The sequence below is a fragment of the Coenobita brevimanus genome, chromosome 6 (assembly GCF_032717465.1).
Source record: "Coenobita brevimanus isolate Jiangsu-jjx chromosome 6, ASM3271746v2, whole genome shotgun sequence".
Taxonomy (NCBI): domain Eukaryota; kingdom Metazoa; phylum Arthropoda; class Malacostraca; order Decapoda; family Coenobitidae; genus Coenobita; species Coenobita brevimanus.
Genome location: NC_136959.1, coordinates 58,863,438 through 58,884,607, shown reverse-complemented (window position 1 = coordinate 58,884,607; position 21,170 = coordinate 58,863,438). Strand labels below are relative to the sequence as shown.

Genomic DNA, 21,170 nt, shown 5'->3' with positions numbered 1-21,170 from the left:
TGGGTGACTACTCGTACTTTGGACTCCAGTAGATAGGTAAGCAAATCAGGAGGGAAATGGGAAACAGAAGCCTCTATGTCTGTGGAAAAACGCAAAATTAGGAAGAAGGTGGGTGAGGAATATGGTGGCCGAAAGGATAAGATAACGAGATGTTGGTCGGAAAGAGGATGGCGTTGTTGGTTGACTAAGATGGGAGAAGGGATGGGGAAATGGGGTGTCAGTGAAAATGTGGATGGGTAGGGATTGTGGTTGCCCCTTCACAGAAAAAGGGGGAAGGGGGGAAGAATGGGTGTAGCTGGTTCAGTAAAATATGGGGGAAGGTGGTGATGAATTGGGGCCACAGAAAATGGAGGAAGGGAGGAATGGGGGGTAGCTGGTTCACAGAAAATGGGGGAGGGAATGGGAATCACTTAAAATGAGTTCTTACACAATCTCAGCCCAGGATGAGATGCTGGTGGGTGGGGGAGGGGAGCCGTGGGGGGAAGTAGAGAGAAGAATGAAGGGGCGTTGGTTTGAGAAGAGAGGCCACACACACACACACACACACACACACACACACACACACACACACACACACACACACACACACACATGACCGCCTCGAGTTCTCTGGTGTTTTCTGGGCCAATTAGAGACCGGTTGTTCAGTAATGGGGACTAACTGGGTTTCTCTGCCCCTCCCCAGCGCTGACTTACTGCCCTTCCCCTCTCCACCTTCCCGCCTCACTCACCGTCCCCGTCTACCTCCTCCCTCCTAGCCCCCTTCCCCCTCTCCTTTTACTACACCCTCCCCCGCCTATACACAGAGTCTCACATAAACACATAAACACACACAGCATATATATAACATGAGTTTAGCTTAAATCTTGTATAATACAACTAGGTAAATGCAACTAGGTACACACACACACACACACACACACACACACACACACACACACACACACACACTCTCTCTCTCTCTCTCTCTCTCTTTTCCTTCCTTCTTCCTTCCTTCCTACAGCCTCTCCCTCCCTCTTCTCCCCCTTTCTCCCCTCCCCTCTTTTCCACCAACCTCATCCATTCCCATCCAACTCGTTCCAGTCCTTCAGTCTTCTTCTTTAACTCTCATCTCACCGCCCTCCCTCTGGTCATAGGGTAGGTGGTCCGTTTCCTAAGGTCCACCAGTCCTCTTACGCAGTGCTTGGGTACTCAGTTATCCAGGAGTCCAAATCCTTCCTTCTTTATTTTCGTCTTTGTCTTCATTCTCCCCTTCTCCTCCTCCCCTTTCTCTTCCTCTCCCACTTTCCTCTTCTTCCCCTTCTTTACTCCACCCATCTTCCTCCACCTCCTCTTCCATTTCCTCCATCCACATCCCTTATTCTTCCTCTCTCACTCACCGTTCTCTCCATCTTCTCCCTTCTTTCTTCATAGTCACCTCCCCTCGTCCCGATTTTTCTTTCTTCCATCTCCATCCCCATCTTCCGTCATCCTCTTCCTCCCCAGCTCTCACCCCCTCTCCTTCTCCCCCTCCCCCCACCTAACCGGCCCTCCCCACTAATGAGCAAGGCAGTAGCAGTGGTCCTAACAACCAGTGGGGGAAAACAGTAATTAGCTACTCCTAACTCCTTCATTATTGTGTAGCTTTATAACTCCACCACCACCACGAAACTAGCCCTCCTATCCCATTCCCCTCACCCGCTCATCTACCTATCCCCCCTTCTCATTCCCCCTAATTTATTCTTTCTATGTCTCCTCCCTATCCTATTTCTCTTACTCATTATTCTTTATTTATCTTTATCTCTATATCAGTACTCCTAGTCACCCTTCTTATTTAGCCTTTCTACTCATCTCCCTCCTCTAATTCCCAGCTCCATTCCCTCCCCAGTCCCCAGACAAGCCCTCCCTCACTGCCCCTCAATCCTTCACCCCTCCCTCACCCCCAGGAAAAGCCCCTCCACTTCCCCTCACCAACCCCATCTCACCTCCACACCACCCTCACCCCAGGACAACCCCCCGCTCCCCCACACCCCTTACACAACCCTCACACTCCATGACAAGCTCCCCCACTCCCTCTCACCCCTCGGTCAAGCCCTCCCTCCCCCTCAGTGCTGTGGGAAGGTAACCACCCGCCTGCTTGGCTACTGTTTATGCTTCTCTGCTTACCGTCATGTTCCTTTTCACTTATTCACTTGAGATAAGGTAACTCTCTCTCTCTCTCTCTCTCTCTAACGTGTACCAATATGACTTCGTATTATTATATCTAGTTCTTAATAAAGTTTCAGATAGTTTGTTTTTTTATTACTTGCGTCCAGAAATCTCTCCCCAATTACCCATTACTTATTGTTCTTTTGTTTATATGTTTACTGGATTTCTGTGGCGATTTTACTAATATTTCCTTTGCACTACTTCCTTTATTACGGTTTAAATAATTGTCCAGAATATGTAAAGTATGTATAATGAGGTACACGCCTAGTTATCCCTCCCGTGATGTTGTTTCTTATTGATAACGTTTTTGTACGTAATTTATGGTGTCTTAGAGAGTGTATTTGTATTTTCTTCAGTATTTCTTTGGTTAATTTTAGCGATCTGCCACAACAGGCTTGGGTAATGATGAGTAGGAATAATTATCAAGTCCTTATAAGTTTTTTTTCCCCTCGATACTTTCTATATATTTTCTGAGTGTTCTAAAAATTACCTGCAACCAGAGTAACAACATTTCATTTCACTGTTAGTATTCTGCATTGCGGGTATCTGTTTATCTATCTACCTATCTATAGCCAGACGCCTTAATCCCATATGGGGTGGCCAGAAACAAATCGCCTCCATGTCCCTGTGTCCCCTGCCATTTCGCTGCCCTCCCTCCAACTTACACCTCCCCCTTTCATATACCTCCCTAATCCATCTCTCCCTCTCATCCCCTAGCAAAATTCAGCAGACTTCTCGCTCTCTCTTCCCTGTCACCCATATATAACAAGGTAATTTTCCCTTTATCGCTGTCAATAAATACTCTACAGCTTGTGCGAGGACGTCTGTGTAGTCTGGGAAATAAATCGCTGAAGGATTGGTGCTAGGAAGCCGTTTAAGCCCACAAGAATTTTCATTTAATTTTTGCTACCTTGAGACGGAAATAGATATAGCCTTCAGGAAATAGACATAGCCTTCAGGAAATAGATACGGCCATCAGGAAATAGATATAGCCTTCAGGAAATGGATATAGCCTTCAGGAAATAGATATAACCTTCAGGAAATAAATATAGCCTTCAGGAAATAGATATGGCCTTCAGGAAATAGATATGGCCTTCAGGAAATAGATATAGTTTTAAGGAAATAGATACAGCCTTCAGGAAATAGATATAGCCTCCATTAACCCCTTCACTACGAGAGATCGTTTGTAAATAGAATAAAAAATCGTTTAGAGGCAGCAAAAGGTAAATATATGAATAAATAAATAAATAGATACACACACATACATATATACATACATACATAATACACACATACAAATATACATACATACATAATACACACATACAAATATACATACATACATAATACACACATACAAATACACATACACACATCAATATCCATAAAATAATAAATAACAAAAAATAATGACTGACAATCTATTCGTTTCCATTTCCGCGGTTCCCTTGACACTGTCGTAATAAGAACCAGTTATCGCACTTCGTTAGCGGAATCCACAAACGTATAATTCGGAAAACCCACTCTCTTATTACGGGATAAATGAGGAAGATTAACGAGGCCTTCAATAATGACGAGGAAACGAAAGAGGAAGACTGGATATACAGGCTACTCTTTGACCCTCTCATGGTAGTAGTAGTAGTAGTAGTAGTAGTAGTAGTAGAACAACAACAACTACTACTACTACTACTACTACAAATTACTACTACTACTTCTACTACTACTACCTTACTATTGCTGCCACCCTATAATTTTTTTTTTTTATCTTCTAGGAGACTCGTCGCAAGGAAAAGTTTTATAAGAAAGTCGAGTACCAGCTCCTTCACAGAACCGGGGTAGGAGACGAAGAAGAAGAGGGAGACCTTGAAATAATATGATAGTGGTCGTTTTCGTGTAGGTGAGGAGAGGGAAGGGGTTAATGACGCTAATGAGTTGAATAAATGACGCCAACCGCCAAATTGTTTTATTGGCGTCGGAGAGAAAACACACCCGTTCATTAGGATGGCGGGGTGAGGGAGAGGGTGGAGGGGAGGAGGAATCAGGGGAGTGGAGAAGGAGGTGGGGTGTGGGGGAGGGGAATGAGGGGAGGAGTGAAGGAGGTACCGTGGAGGTTGGGGTGGAGGCTGGGGTGGGGATGAGGTAAGGGTAGGGGAAGGGAAAGGATAGATGAGGGGAGTAAGGAAGGAGATGGAATGGAGTTGTGGGGTGGGAGTGGGGTAAGGGTAGGGATCGGGAAGAGATGAGGGGTGGGACTGGGTGAAGGAGGGGAGGGGATGAGGAAAGAGGTGAGAGGAGAGGAAGGTAGGGGATGGGGGAGTGAGGGAGGGGATGGGGGAGTGAGGGAGGGGATGGGGGAGTGGGGGAGGGTATGGGGGATGGAGTGCAATAAAGAGCCAATTATCCCCGTCCACTAATACCCCCCTAATTAGGCTCCTGTAGAATGAATGTATAGGGTTCTGGAGCGTAATTGTATCCGTTTGGTAATGATGGGGGTAGGGAGATGGGGGAGTAAGAAGGGGGTTGTGGTGGGGGTGAGGGAGGGGGAAGGAGAAGCGGTGTGTGGTGAGGGTGAGGCAGGGGTATGGAGAAAGGGGATGTGCTGGGGGTAAGGGAGTAGGAGGGAAATGGGGGACTGTGGAGGGGAGAGGGATGGGGGCTTAATAACTGTCTTGGGATTTTCTGATAGGATTTTTCTGTGTGTCGTGGTTGGTTGGTTTACTAGCATGGCAATGGGGTAGTTAATATGACAGGGTTACATTTCTGCGTGTGGATATAAGTCTGTATCTATGTATGTATTTCTGTATCCATCTATGCACGTTTATGTGTTGTATCTATGCTGTACCTATGTTGTTTGTATCTATATATTTACTGTATGTGTCAATGTATCTATGGTTTATCTATCTACATATATCTGTCTATGTATATATGTCGTACCTGTTTATATATCTGTGTATGTATGTGTCACTGTTAATAAAATATCTCATGAGCTCCAGACCCGACCTTAATAACAATTTGCACATACACTGCCTGAGAGTCTGTGAAATAACTTGATTTCTGGTGAAGATAGGTCAAATGTCAAGCTTCCAGGTCAAGGTCGATGTTCAGGAGTGTGTGTGTGTGTGTGTGTGTGTGTGTGTGTGTGTGTGTGTGTGTATGTGTGTGTGTGTGTGTGTGTGTGTGTGTGTGTGTTTATTTTGCTTCATATATTTATTCTATTCCTTTTTATATCCACAGGGAGGAGTTGGCCATGAAGATTGGGTTAACAGAGGCCAGAATACAGGTGAGTCCGGCCGTACTCCTTAATTAGCTTACCTAGCCTCTCTTAGCTTAGAAGTATTAGCCCGCAATGGAAAATGAGAAGCAGAGGAGTTGAAATGTTAGGCGGTCACAGAATCATCAATGGGCAGAGAATCATACCAAGCCTCTCTCACCTTAGGAATATTAACTAGCAGAGGAAGGTAAGAAGCATAAGAGGTAAAATATTAGGCGATCGAAAAAAAAAAAAAATCATTTAGGTACCAAGCCTCAATGTGCTTACGAACAGAAGGAAAAGGGGAGTGAGAAGTAGAAGACGTGAAATATTAGGTGAAATCTTGTCCCCAACTGTACCTGTCAAATTATATTCACCAAAGTACATCAACATTTATTAACTTTACATAAACAAACGTCATTCATCAGCCTCGCCTCCTGTGCCCCAATTAACTCCCCTGTAGGCCTATAATCATCATCACATTAATCACCATTAATTACTCTACTTAAGGCTGGTATTAATCACTCATATAACATCTACTACCAATTGCCAAGTTACCTATTATCACGGCAATGTCTTAACCCCTTCCGTTCCATGACGTCTTTTCTTATACTATTCCCTTTACCTTCAGACGACTTTATTAAGATTATTGGTTAGGGGCTGGTCAGTTACAACCCCAGGACCATCTGAACCTGAACCCAGTGGACTGCAGGCCGAGGTTACCATTCTTCCACAGTCCATCATCCCCCCTTCGCGGAACAGGGAGGGGACCGAGAGACGTTTGTGTAACCAGTGAGTTCCACGACCCTGTTATATCAGTGCCACCGCGTGAAGGCACCCCTCTCCAGCACCATATGTTATAGTAAAGGGGCTGATTAAGGCAATAGCTCCAGTAAAAACAAATAAATAAACCCTGATCTGAAATGAATTATATGGAGATGAACAGAACAGAAAAAAAAAAAATGATCACATTGAAAGGGCTAAGAGGTTCCAATAGTGATCACCCAGTCGTCGTTGCATTTTGGCCAGTATGTGCACTCTGGCGCTAGAGAGAGAGAGAGAGAGAGAGAGAGAGAGAGAGAGAGAGAGAGAGGCGGGGGGGGGGTAGCTTCCTGGAAAAGCTTGTTAGCGGGCCGATCATTTACCAACTATTAGGACTGATATTTCCACATTTCCTCTCATTCAGACGCCAAATACGCTAAAATTTCCGCCCATTTTTCCTTATTTAAATCAATTTCAGGCTTCCGCTGCCTCACGGGCCCGGCGGATGCGAGCAACAGTAAACCCTAATCGCTAAAAGAACAAAAAAGAAGAAAAAAAGGGAAAGAAAAAAGAAAAACGAGACAGTAAGAGAAATAAATGAAAGAAGAATACATGCTTGGAAGAATGAAGTGTTTTTCTTTTGGCGGACGTGAATGTACACCTCAGCACAGGATACCACCAACTAACTTAAAAAAGAAAAAGCCTAATAAAATGTAATGGACGAAAAATATATGTCTGACAGAATGAAGTCTTTCTTTGGCGGACGTGACTATACCACACTATTCTATACTATTTGCTAACTAGGGGGGAAAAAAAGTAATAAAAAACTAATGAAAGAAAAACACATGCTAGGCGGACGTGACTGCACCCACGCAACTGAATACCACCAACTTTAGACAAAATACACACAAAATAAAAAATAAAGAATAATACATGATTAGATGACGTTTCATTCATGCATTCAGTGGACGAGAGAGAGAGAGAGAGAGAGAGAGAGAGAGAGAGAGAGAGAGAGAGAGAGAGTAATACATGTTTAGATGACGTTATATTCTCAGAGGGTCGATTATGTCAAGCAGCACAAACTCAATGCCCAAAACTCCCTCAACGTAGTCTCGATATATCCCTGACAACGAATAATCAATGTCCGGGTCACTGAATCTTTAAAAACTTCAAACACCATTCAAACTCACTAATTAACATGCCTAAAATTTGTCCAACAACGTCCGAAAATATTACTAATGACATGTAAAGAAAGTAACAATTAGAGTCTTCAGTAACCTCAAATGTAACTCTGATATCTTAAAAGTTTTCGTAACCTTAATCACTATAATCATCATCAGTCATCATCGTCATCTTCATCATCATCCAGGCTTCATGTCTCAATTCAAAGTGGGATGTGGTAGGGTCCAGAGAGCCATTAAAAAAATATAGGATGAGATACTAACCAAACTTTGCCCAGTTAAATGAGCCACACTCTCATTTATTCATCATTCAAGCCCCCGGAATCTTGGCTCCACCTGTAACCTTAAGCCTACCGAAATTCATTTACTAAAAACCAAAAACTCGCTCCACATAGCCCCAATAAAACCCTGACGATGAGCAAGCTAAGCCAGAGTCTTTAAATCAGAAGTATTCTAAAACGTTATTCAAATTCGTTTATTTATACAGGCCCCCTAACATAACTGTCCCAATATATCTCTAATAAGGAGCAAACAATGAGTTTTTCAAATCTTCATTTAAGTTTCAGTAACATAAAAAATATTTAAAAGATTAAGTGTTCCCAAATCTGATTTTATTCTCCTGCGCACTTAATCGACTGAGTATTTCCAAACGTATTTTTATTTTACGCGCTTGAAAGATTGAGTATTCCCAGACGTAATCAAATTCTCCTTCCCCATGCCAAACTCTCGCTCAACAACGCGTCATTATAACGCTGAGGAGGAATAAACATAAGCCGAAATATTCCCTTTGCCCAGCTTACTTCTGCTGACGCTGACGTTTGGCTTGGGAATCAGAGCCAGCCTAGACGACCCCCGCTGGCTGCCAAATACCGCCATCCCACTGTGCTGTCTCCCACCCTTATTTACGTCTTCCTCTGTTGTTTTCATTGTATTTCGCGGGGTTAAGCGGGAAAACGGGCAAAACGCGCGAAAATCGAGTGGTTCAGATTCCGCAAGTACAGAGTGGTTCGTATACTGAGTTCTTGTGTTGCGGGGACGGCTCATACATTCGCGAAGAGATGTAATTTTGACTGCCTCATAACGTTACTAATCGTCCATGCATTCAATGAACGTGAGAGAGAGAGAGAGAGAGAGAGAGAGAGAGAGAGAGAGAAGGGGGAGTGGGAGGACACATGAAAAGGATTACGGGAAACAGAAAATGATGTAAGGTATAGACACTGATAATGCTAACTGAGCCGTCTCCACGAGAACAGGGCTACATAATACGGGTATATGGGGCCATCCAGTACCTTTTTCATCATCCGGTCCCAGCAAAAAACGCCATGAATTCTACAACACTCCCTTCTGCCACTTCAAACCATCTTCTATCACAGACACTTTTACTTCATCCTTCAACTTCCAACTCGATCTTCCTCCCCTCAAACCCCCACCAATTTCGCTTCCATTCACTCTGTTAACTCTGTCACTACGATAGCGTATTTATAAATGTATTTTTTGCTATTTCGAGACCAATTACTTAATGTCTTTACTATGATGAAGTCTGTTTACCGTTGCATTATTTCAATCCCTCAATTTTTTGTATTCAAATTTGGAAAGACCTTCAATACCGGAGGGGTTAAAGAATGGGTAACATTATCATCAGACCTAAAAATCGTCTGAAAGTAACAAGGATAAAATAAAAAAATTTCATCATCAGACTGAAGGGATTAAAGGGACATTTTCCGAGACTGATGGGCTAGCAATACCCTTCAATACGGGAGGTTATTTCCCAGAGCTCTATAGGAAGGTCCAAAAGGAGAAAGAATGCACTAAAACAAGACGTCACTGTGATAAAAGACTAACCCTCTTATTTACCTCGCCCTCCACCTGTTCTTTACTGCTTAAAAATAGAAGAGTAATTGAACCGCACTTTGCCTAGGAATGTTGGCCGGGAGAGATTTTTCGTTCTGGTTGCTGGAGTTTTTTTATTTTCTTTTTTCTACTCTTCATTTTTTTTTTCTTTTCTTTTACTAGTTATCGGTGGGGTTGTTGCTTGCACGAAGGGTCTGATGAGGCCTGGGCACAGTGGGGTTGTGGATGGTTTAGATGTGGATGGATACATGAAAGCAGGGGAGGTGAGGGATGATGGGGTATTGATGGGGTATGTGTTCTCTCTCTTTCTCTCTCTCTCTAGCTTGGGAAAGTTATATGGCCCTCACTGGGTTAAAGTGGGGAACAATAAGTAAATAAACGAAAGAGAGAGAGAGAGAGAGAGAGAGAGAGAGAGAGAGAGAGAGAGAGAGAGGGAGAGAGAAACCAAAGAGATCTGCCCTCTAGACATCTCATACCTTCCTAAGATGATTTGTGATAACTATGAGGTAGGAGGATGCGGTGGAGAAGAAGATGGGGATGAGGGGGTGAGAGTAAGAGTGGGGGATGGGGGTGGGGGGGTTGATGAAGGTACGGGTCTGAGGGGTGATAAATGGCCCGTTAACAAGCAGGTGGTAATTTATTGACTCAGTTATTGGTAATGCAGTTCAGCAATTGGTGCTCTGAGGACTTTTAACCCCAGGGATCTGGTGATTTTTTTATTTATTATTATTGTTCTTATCTTCAGGCGATTTTACTCAGCTTTGGAGAGACTTTTTCTGAGCTGGAGTGGTTTGATGTAGCTTTCCTTTTTACCCTTTCACTATAATAGGTCTCCTCCAAGCTGAATAAAATCGTCTGGAGGTAGAAAGAATAAGATAGAAATTAGGTCCTCAAGCTCAATAGGTCTCTCTCTCTCTCTCTCTCTCTCAAGAAAACTATAACCAGCTTTTTTTTTTTTTTACATGCAAATCAGCTTCTCTTTGACTGGCTCCCTTAATAGGTAGTTAGTTGCTCGTCAGGGGATGTAATGACAGGTCGCTAACAGACACCCCGGTTTTAGGAAGAGACTGAGTGTTGGTCAAATTTAATATCGGCGCGTGTAAGTGACTGCCTAATGGACATAATAGTAAGCTTCCTGACTGGTTAAGCTTTGCCAGAGAAGGGGCGCGATATTCTTATGTGGTTGGGAAGCTTACACACACCTCTTCCTTACCAATTTATTTCTGATTCTGTTCCGTCACTGTATTCTTGTGTGTCACTCACGCAATGTATGTCGAGATTACAGGGACATAAGAACCAAAAAAGAGAATATTAATTGTTAGGAAAATAAATCGTTAAGGTTAAGGTGCTAGGAAACTTTCTTACCCGGCGAGAATACGAGACAAGGTACCCAGGCAAGACACTGACCACCACGTTTTCGATTTTTACCTGTTTAACACAAAGTCACCTTTTATATAGCCTTCTGGTTTAAGACGCGTTATTTTACTTGTGTTTAGAGACTCCTAGGGATGAAGGAGGTAGAGACTGTCCCCAATAAACGCTTCAGCTCAATGACATCTCATAGGAGTATCTTAATTTATGCAACAGGATTACAGTCAGCTTAGGAGACACCTGGGGCTGGAGTTGTTAAGAGACATAAGAGACAAAAACCAAACCAGTAATGTACGCAACATGCTAGGTGGGTGTAGGAACAGGGAGAGGGGTGAGGAAACAGGTGGGTGTGGAAAGACATGGGTAAAGGAAGCAAGGGGTGTAGGAAGAAAGAGGTGCGGAAGCATGGGATATGGGAAAGAGAGGGGCAGAAGTGAGGTGTGAGGGAAGAAAGTAATGAGGAAATAAATGGATGAGGGGAGAGAGAAGTGTATGAATAGAGGAGTGATGGCAGAAAGCGGTAAGAAAAGAGGAGTGAGGGAAGAGAGGGGTGAGGGCGGGAGACAGGAGAACAAACAAGGGTAAAAACGCGGTGACGAGAGATTTGTAGCGGAGACCACAGCTCGACAAGGAAATAAGGGTGATGGGGTAAGGTACACGGCTGCCATTTTAGAGTCTTCCACACAAAACTAACCTTTGCAATTACGCGTTTCTCTTGTGTTGGACGAACCCTTCTGGCCGCAGCAAGAATAAATTAGGGAATATGACGGGCAATTCGGAGACAGGGAGAGAGAGAGCGAGGTGAAGACAGAGACAGACGAGACGAGGAGGACCAGACATATGTAAAAGACAGAGAAGTAGTAAGGGAAAACACACATACACACACACACACACACACACACACACACACACACACACACACACACACACACACACACACACTGGAAACTAAAAACCAACCTCGCACACCTTATTCCCATGGGTGAAAAGGGAAACACATAGACAAAGACGAGGAAGAGATGGAAGGAAGAGATAAGGATGAGGAAGAGACAGGCAGAGAGCTGAAGACGAAGGGAGGAGGTGAGGAAAAAACGAGAAAGCCAGCGATAAGTAAAAGACACATTAAAAAATAAATCCAACCTGCGAACCTTATTCCCATGAGTGAGTAGCGAGTGAGGGTGAGTTATAATCCACTCTCAGGCCTGCATTACTCACCCGCCTCCCAGTGAGAGTTATAACCCCTTGGCTCTGGGGGCGGCAGTGATGAAGCGAGCGGCGTCCTGGGCATTATTGTATTAAACGTCCCCACACACACCACCACGCTCAGTACTGCAGGGGAGGGACCGGACAGTCACAATGAGCTGAGATGTATGAGGTTAGGGAGGGGACTGGATGTGATGGGGCTCTGGGGAGGGGGGTGGACTGGGGATGCTAGGAAGGTTGGTTGGGGGTATGCGGTGCTACTGTGGGCTATTGGAGAAGGAAATGGTATGGATGGATAGAGGATGGGGATGGTGGGGCTGAGAAATATGAAGCTGGGCAGGGAACTAGGGATGCTGGAGCTCGTGAACTAAGGCCCGCAGGTAGAAAATAAAATAGTGCGAGAATTTACATCAAGAAGAGAGAGAAAAGACAAGAGCAGTAGGCGAATAGGAGGGGGACATGAAGTAAAAACAGCGGGCAGGTGGATGAGAAAAAGGAGCTAAAGAAGATACAGAGGAAAGATAAGGAGCAAGGTGGTAAGAGAAAGGGAAAAGCTGAATGAGAAAGCAGACGAAGGACAAAGATTACAGGAACAGGGGTAGTGTAAGAGATAAGGGGACTATGGCTGAGCGGAAGGTGGAACAGGAGGGGCGGTGCAGAGGTGAGCGCAAAACACTGTGTGGGTCCCGGCTTGATAAATCTACCCATCCTCCTCGGCGTGGTAAAAAATGGGATTGAAAAAGCGCTGGTTCGAACCCCGTGGCCGGTTTACCCCTCCATGTCATTAGTGTTGTCATTTGCCGTAATACTGTCTGATTACCGGCCCAGGCGCCTGTTACCTCGTCCAATTACCTGTGTTATTTATGTCATTATCTCATTTGCACCAGAGCAGTTTTTAGCCCCTCTGGTACAATGGTGATTATTTTTCTTTTATGCTTGCTGTTGTTACTTTATTCCCGAATGTATTATTTTTGCTGAAGATGGATCGCTTTGATTCCACTGAGCATTGCAATGACGAATTTATATTTTCTGAGCTCAAGAAGGATCGGTGTGACTCCATTAACCCCTACAATGACGATTTTTTTTACATCTTATTAGAATAAAGTGTAAATGTCGCCACTGGGCTGAACCAATTCCTTCAGCCCCGGGAAGTTTTTACATTCTACACTGTATTATACTCCTTATCCATTATACTCCTGCCAACATTTTTACAGTATACTCACCGGGCGATTTTATTCTGATTAGGAACACACATTTCAAACTTCAAGGATTAGATACAGCCTTCATTAACCCCTAAGCTGAGATCCTGAAGAAAGATTATCGGACGGTAACATGAACAGAATGAAAGTACATCATCGAACTGAAGAGGCTGATACAAGAGACGTCATCGTAGTGAAGGGGTTAAAAGCTCGACGCGCGGCAGGCCATCACCGCTAGATTGCTGTTAACTAGGGTGACGCTAAATCATCCTGTACTGACTCGGGACGCTACACATTAATACACGGCTTGCTCTTGACGTACTCACAGTTGCCAGGCCAGCTTTACAAATGCTGGTAAGGAAGAAGTGTTGCAAAGACTCCGAATCCGACGAAAATACGGGCAATGGAAGGTCTTGTAACTCCGAACGTGTTTTCACCATCATCATCATCATCATCATCATCATCATCTCTTTTTCCGTCATCATCATCATGTCTTTTTTCCGCCGTCATCATCCATATATCTTTTTTCCGTATTCATCACCATCTCTTTCCACACCTCTTTTCCCATCATCATCATCATCATCATCATCATCATCAACTCTTCTTTTTCTGACTTCATCATCATCATCATCACCATCATCCACATCTCTTTTCCCACCAAAGGACGGCATGAAGATTTCCCACCATCCACGGTTACCAATATAAGGCCTACCGTATGTATTAGGCGGTGAGAGAGAGGCATTAACTATACATTGCGCAGGTGGTGTAACTCATTATCTTATCAAAACTGAGTACAGGAGGGTTTTTCTTAGCTCAGAGAGAGAGAGAGAGAGAGAGAGAGAGAGCGCAAACCCACCAAAGTGACGATATCAGCTTTATGCACAACGTTCCACACACACATAAATCACTCCACAGCCTCCGTTTCTTGCCATTTTTGCCCTCCTGATATAGAACGCGATTTTAGGGATGCTGCAGTGGTAATTTCGCCTTGATATTAGACCATTAGGTGTTAATAGGATGCAATCACCATCATCTCGGCACTTGTGGATGGGATATATATGCCGTGCCTGCTCCTGGGCCTGAGATTACAGTTTTTTATTCGTTTTATATTCATTTTATTGTTGGGTTCAGGTCTTTGGCACGAAATGTATGCTGGGGGTTAGTTGTTATGCTATTATTATTATTGTTGGTGTTACTGTTGTTGTTAGTTGTAGCAGTAGTAGCAGTAGCAGCGGTCGTTGGAATAATAGGAAGAGTACTAGTAATGGAAGTAGTAGCAGTAGTAGTAGTAGTGGCTGTTCTAAGAGTATCAATAATAGCAGCTGCAGAAGTAATAGCAGTAGTAGTAGTGGTAGAAGAACAGCGTTGGATAAGTTCATTAAGACTATGAAATGTTTAATTTAAAAAAAAAAAAAGAAAAAAAGAAATGCAGTCGAAGGTATAAGTTTCTGTTACCCTTCACATAACTAACCCCATTACTGACTTTGAATTTTTACTCCTGTTCTCTCCTCCTGCAGGTGTGGTTCCAGAATCGCCGCGCGAAGTGGAGGAAACAGGAGAAGGTCGGTCCGTCTACACACCCGTACGGCGCCTTCCCTCCGTCAGGGCCCCTGCCCCTCCAGAACCCGCCCCTGCCACCCACCATCTCAAGCCCCTTCACCCCTGGCCTAGGCTACCTCAGGAAGCCTCCGTCCTTCGATTCCCCGCCCATCCTACCGCCGTCTGCGTCTCGGCTGCCGGCGTCCTACCTGCAGGCGGCGGCGCAGCTCCTCCCAGGTAGCGGATACCTGGCGGGGATGTCCAGCCTTAGGGACCTGCCACAGTACCGCGCCGGCCTCCTGCCCCCCCACCACTACCCACCCTCCTTCACCCACCTCCTCGCCGGCCTCTCCGCCAGACCCAAACTCCCGGAGGCCGCTGACTACGCCGCTCTCCTGGCCTCCGTGCCGGCCCTCCAGCCCCCCCTCGTGGCTCCCCCGCCCCCAGTCACGCCCCCGGATCCGGCAACACGTACCAGCGGCAGCGCCTCCTCCAGGACTCGTTCTCCGCCGCCCTCCACTACGTCAGGAGGGGAGCAGGATCGCCGCGCCTCGTCCATCGCGGAGCTTCGGATGCGCGCAAGGGAACACGAACTACGCCTGGAGCTGCAGCGCAAACACGGCGATGTCGTGACGTGAGGCCGCAGCGCAGCGCCGTCAGCAGAGGGGCGCAGACCTAGGTTGTGGCACGCATTCTAAGTGTCTGGAGATTTCGTAACAACTCTTCTACAGCGATTTTTTCTCCTCATTACACCTGTGATGCAAACCGTGTCGACAATAACACAAGAAGCATACCTAAGCCTGCCAAGGTGTACTATTAAAAATAAATCGCTAAAGATGAGAGGTTACAAAGCCTCTACACCACTCAGAATACCACGCCTGCTACACCTCCCTCAGCGGTCCTGGTGCGGGTCACATACGGTCCTGCCCTGGCCCCACCTGCCTCCCTCAAGCCTGTTTACTTTTGATTACGTTTGTTGTTACTGATTCCGTCCTGCAGTGCTAACAGTACTAACGTAGTGTCCTGGTGTGAATCTCCCCCACCCTGCTACCTGCTCCCTCACACCCTACACCACCACACCCCTAACACTAACACCACACCACACCTCTCATACTACCACCACACCACACCTCTCATACTAACACCACACCACACCCCTAATCCAACTTGGTAAACATCACACCAAACCACATCACATCACATCACTCCACACCGCACCACACCACACTCAACCAAATCAAATCACATCGAGTCATACCATCCCACACCATACCACATCAAATCATACCATCCCACATCACATCACACACCGCCCAATAACACAGCTCTGTATCTATTTCTTCACCTCCTCTTCCCCTTGTAATTACCGCAGAATAAACACTGCAGAATAAACACAGCAATATAATACACGTGATATACATTACTCTGTGCCTTTACTGAGCACAAGGCCAAATTCTCTTGAGCTGAGGAGGCACCCGCAGCACCCCTTCCTCTGCGAATTAGTCTGCATATTGTACTTTGAAAGATACTATTCACCTGCACGTAATTTATACAGGGTTGTCCATTAATAGCGCTCCATTAGAAACTCACCTAGCAGTATCGTAAGAGCTGAAGGGATGGCTCGGTCTGCTGGCGTGGGCTTGGATGTGGCAGTGGGAGTAGCAAATGAAGAAAAGATGAAGGTTAGACACTGATAACGTTAACTGGGCTGTCAATACACGAGGCATCTCCCGTAGGAGTGAAATAGGAGTGCTATATAACAAACCACCCTGTGTAACTCTACTGTCAGTTTAAGTTCCACAAGATACGAGAGAATATCAACACGCCGGATGCTGAAAAAAAATAGTAACGAAGAGGCGTTAGATGTCTCCTAGACCCACGAGAACACTGCCCAATCCTGTCAAAATGTCCCCATGCACAACGCAGACAAATACACCAACACCTCCCCATGATAAAATAGAGCTCGTGTGTGTGTGTGATTCAGTTTAATAATGATAGACGATTTCATTCAGCTGAGAGTGAGTCATAGGAACCAACAAAATCTTATTGATACTCATAATCTTACATAATCTTACCCGTTGACGATGAAGGATTTTTACTGAACAGGGTAATGTCGTTTTTATGAACATTACACAGATAAGATGGATGAGAGGAAGCTGCCAACTTTAACCACATGTGTCATTGCAACACTAAAAAAGAAGTATTTTGGAAAGATAAAATTCAGTGCGTGACGATAAGGAATAATAATAATCTGACACAGCAAATAATAAAATTGTTCGCTAGTTGCAAAAACTGAAGGTAATGACGTGCTCGTGCAAAAAGGGTTAAGAAAGCAGCTGTAAGAATCGATAAATAATAACGATACTCGTATATCAGTTATCAAAATTTTACCAGTTGACGTTGAATTTTGTTATCAGTTTGGTGATTTTTTCTTTTTTTTTATGATAACGGTACAGATAATGTGGGTGAAATTAAGTCGCCAATTACATTTAGATGTGTGTCTGTAAAAATGAATCAGTTTGGAAAGATAAAATTAAGTGAGTCGCGATAAGGAATGCCAATAATCTGATAACAAAAAATCGCAGGATTTATTACGCAAATAGGAAAGAGGAAAGTTATATTAATACAGAATAGGTTATGATGTATTTATAGGACCGAATTTAACCAAACAATGCCTGCCCTAAAGGTCGGAACGTGGGAAATGGAGCGAGTTGAAAGATACCCCACTGAAAACATATTCTTATTTTATATCACTATTTTAGATATCTTACTGGCGATAATGGGGTGTATTTATGATGTTAAATTATTTACGTATCTGGATAAAAGGAAGGTTACATTAATGATAATAGGGAAAGTTTATATTTTGATGCTAGGCAGAGTTCATCATGTAATACTGGTTATGATAAAATTTTAATACATCTTAATGGTGATGATAGGCACAGTTTTACATGCACACTCTAACCTAACAATGATCCGTAACCCCTTCCAGCTCACTTGATGGCTAGGTGTAGTTAAATTGGAAGACTGATTTGACTAGTAACCAAGGAGACTCATTCCTGCCTCATGAATAAGACTCATCAAAATTTATGGAATCACAACATAAGATTACAGTTTTAGAGGTGGCCCAGCTCCCTCAGATACAAACACACTAACTATTGTGTTGAGCGTGTGTGTGTGTGTGTGTGTGTTTGTGTGTGTGTGTGTGTGTATGTGTGTGTGTGTGTTGAGTAGTGGTGTCGTAAGGGAAGCAAGGGTGGCAGGGTATATAATGTATCCAGGCCACTGTGACTCTTATCTATCTATCTATCTATCTGTCTGTCTATCTATCTATCTATGTGTACAGTGTCCCGTGGTCTGAGGTCTTATGGCAATACAGTTTTACAAGTGCTAGTGTTGTTTTATTTATTCCTACAATGCTTAGGTTTAGGAATATTATAAACATCTTACTTAAAATCTGTTTTCTAGCGATTTTATTCCTAATTCACACACACACACACGTACTGTACTCGTGTTATACCTGCCATTAAAGTAACATAACACGAAAATTACCTCATTCTTCAGTTACTATGACGTACCAAACATACCGAAACAGACAGAGAAACAAGACACACTTCTTATATGTGAATCTATGGGTAATGCTGCTTTTTTCTTTTATGACCTTTACTTGGTGTTTCAACCTAAGGAGAAAAAATAGTGGGGAGAGGGGGAGCTGCCAGGTAAGAGCTCCAGAGGCTTTTATTTTCCTTTCTTTGCGTACAGATGGAGGCGCTGAAGACTACTCATGTCACCTACTTATGTACTGCTTTGTCCACCGCTTTATTGAGACTGACACTACATAACACTACATATTGTCCAATGCACCGCCAACAGTAAATGGGTGGATATCAAAACTACTATAGGGATGTGTGCACGAGGAGGCACTGATATACCCGGGTGACACAGCGGTCTGGTTGTACAAGTGACCCTCAATTCTCTCCCAACCCTATGAATGGAGGATGGTGGGCTGGAGGACAACTTCGGCATGCAGTACACCAGATGAGCAGCAACAACTATCTCCTACTACTACTACTGTTACTACTACCATTACACTACTACTACTATAAAAATCCAAAACAGCTTCCAGTACCATGTCCTTTTGCTGAACCGGGATTGGAACCAGGAATATCAGACTAACTAACTCAGCACCCTCGCTACTGGTCCGCTGGCGCTCGTAAATCCCAGCTATCAATCGCGGCCATTATGCGGGATGTGTGTAATTAGGCGGTTTATGATGGGAATTATGGCACACGTGTAGAGGCCGTAACTCGTGTTGGTGCTGGCAAGGCGTCGACCACAAGTGCTAGGGGGGCGTTTATCACAAGTCTGGGAGAGGGGGAGCTGGGGAGATGGAGGGTTGGGGAGAGGAGAAATGTATGGGGAGTTTATCACGGGCCAGAGGGAGGGATGAGGAGAGGGGGATGTATGTGTGTGTCATCCTTTGTGCCCCCTGTTACATGCCAAAACGAAAACACTTTCTCTCTCTCTCTCTCTCTCACACACACACACACACACACACACACACACACACAAACCACTCCTCAGCTACAGGAAAGTCAAAAGTACAGCAGAAGAGGTGAGAGAGGAGGCTAACTTTTACCCCTTACGCCTAATGATGCTAAAAACGTACACGCATCATATCGAAATCAATATCGGCTTCTCTGATTAATTGGACACGTAAATATATGAACACCTGTTGGCGAGTTCTCTGAACCCTTTCCTGGCTATGGACAAATTTGCTTAATGTATAGAGCCTAAAGTCATGTCACTTTATATAGAGCGTGGGAAGTCCTAAGAGTTGGTAGGAAATATTAAAGTAGTTTATTTAGGACAGGAGAAGACGATTTTGTTCATGAGAGAGAGAGAGAGAGAGAGAGAGAGAGAGAGAGAGAGAGAGAGAGAGAGAGAGAGAGAGAGAGAGAGAGAGAGAGAGAGAGAGAAATAAACATAAAATACACCCCAGAAAAACGCGGGTTATAATTTATCCTAGCACACACACACACACACACACACACATATATCGCTACCAGCCATTTAAGTTTGCTCAACCAAACGTCCCATAAAACAGGGGGTCATTAGTCGATAATCCAAATATATATATACACATCTATTAGTACACACACACACACACACACACACACACACACACACACACACGCCCTCTCTCTCTCTCTCTCTCTCTCTCTAATACATGGGACTTAAAATTCAAAATACTGGGGGAAAAATATACACAGGAGCTACGAAACGAAAAGAAACACAGTAATTTAATAGGCACTCAATATCGCCACAAACTGCACGAATAATGGACCTTCCCCATCAACTACCGTGCAAGTACCGTGCAAATACCGTGTCCTGGGTCATTCACCTTCCACCTGGCACAGTAAAGCGGTGGATATTGTTAGTGCGGTGTGGGTATTGTTGGCATTATGGGAAGTGTGGAGAGTGGCTTTTACCGCACATTACCACCGACCCTTCCATACCAGATTGTAGTAATAACACCATCATGGCGATTTTTTGCTTTTTTGCTTTTTTCAGAGCTGAGGAAAATCGAGAATACATAAAAGTGCAATTCGATCTCGTGCTGAAGAGGTTAATGGAGTCTTTCTAACCCTTTTACTCCTAAGGATCTCCCCAAAGTTTATTAAAATAGTCTGAGTTTAACCAGAATAAACAGCACATCCTCGTACTGAAGGGAATAACATCTTCAGATCAAGAGGCTCTCTACTGAAGTGGGTCAATTCGCCTAGAGGAAACTTAAATAAAGACAAAACGAAAAAGAAAAAAAATATTAAAAAGGACTGATGGAGATTGTAAATACTCTATGAATACTCTCCATTTAAGATGAATAAAACTGCGTGGCACTAACACAAAATAATAATAATAATAATAATCGTACTATTTAACCTCATTAAAAGAAGTACCAACACTAAAGAACAAAATGATCATACCGTATAACCCCGTAAAACGAAGGACTGACGCTAAAGTACACAATACATCAACAAGGTGGTCAATCTACTATTTTAAATTCAGATGGGAAGCACCAAGTCCCCTTTCTGACGGAGATATATCACCAGGGGGGCATGATTACAGACACTCAGGTGCTTGTGGTCCTTCCCTCGCTCCGTGCTTGGCGGTCTTAATGCATAGTGATTTACAGCCACGAAATTTGATACTTGTAAACAGAAGGGGCCATTGAACGCGTGTGCCTGCCAGACGTATGCTGAGTCTTGTAGCAGTTGTACTTGTTGCAATACCAGGCTCATCTGAAGCGTGAACCCGGTGGACTGCAGGCTGAAGTTGACCTTATCCTGTGGCCACCATCCTCTTTTCCGGTGACAGTGAGGGAGCTGAACATCTGAACAGCCAGGCAAAGGAACTACTCAGTTACATCGGTGCCACCAAGTGTAGGCGTCCCTCTCTAGCACCATGCAGAGTCTAATTATTCTCACTGAGGAGATTTTTTTTTTTTTACTGATCATACGGCATTCGCATTTTCATTCGTGCTAACTCCAGACGATTCAGACGATTTCACTCAATTTTAAAGAACCCATCACAGACTACAGTTAAGGCTACAATATTGAAGGAACAGCAG

At 44.1% G+C, this 21,170-nt stretch overlaps 1 protein-coding gene across 1 annotated transcript in view; it reads left to right on the top strand.

Moving 5' to 3' along the window:
- The window catches only part of LOC145402096 (uncharacterized), a 178,255-nt gene extending 163,075 nt beyond the window's left edge, over nt 1-15,180 (top strand). The window contains exons 3-4 of the mRNA XM_080274214.1: nt 5,421-5,466; nt 14,521-15,180. Coding sequence (XP_080130340.1) covers nt 5,421-5,466; nt 14,521-15,180 — 706 coding nt within the window. The remainder of the gene's footprint in view (nt 1-5,420; nt 5,467-14,520) is intronic.
- Nucleotides 15,181-21,170: the final 5,990 nt, after the last annotated feature.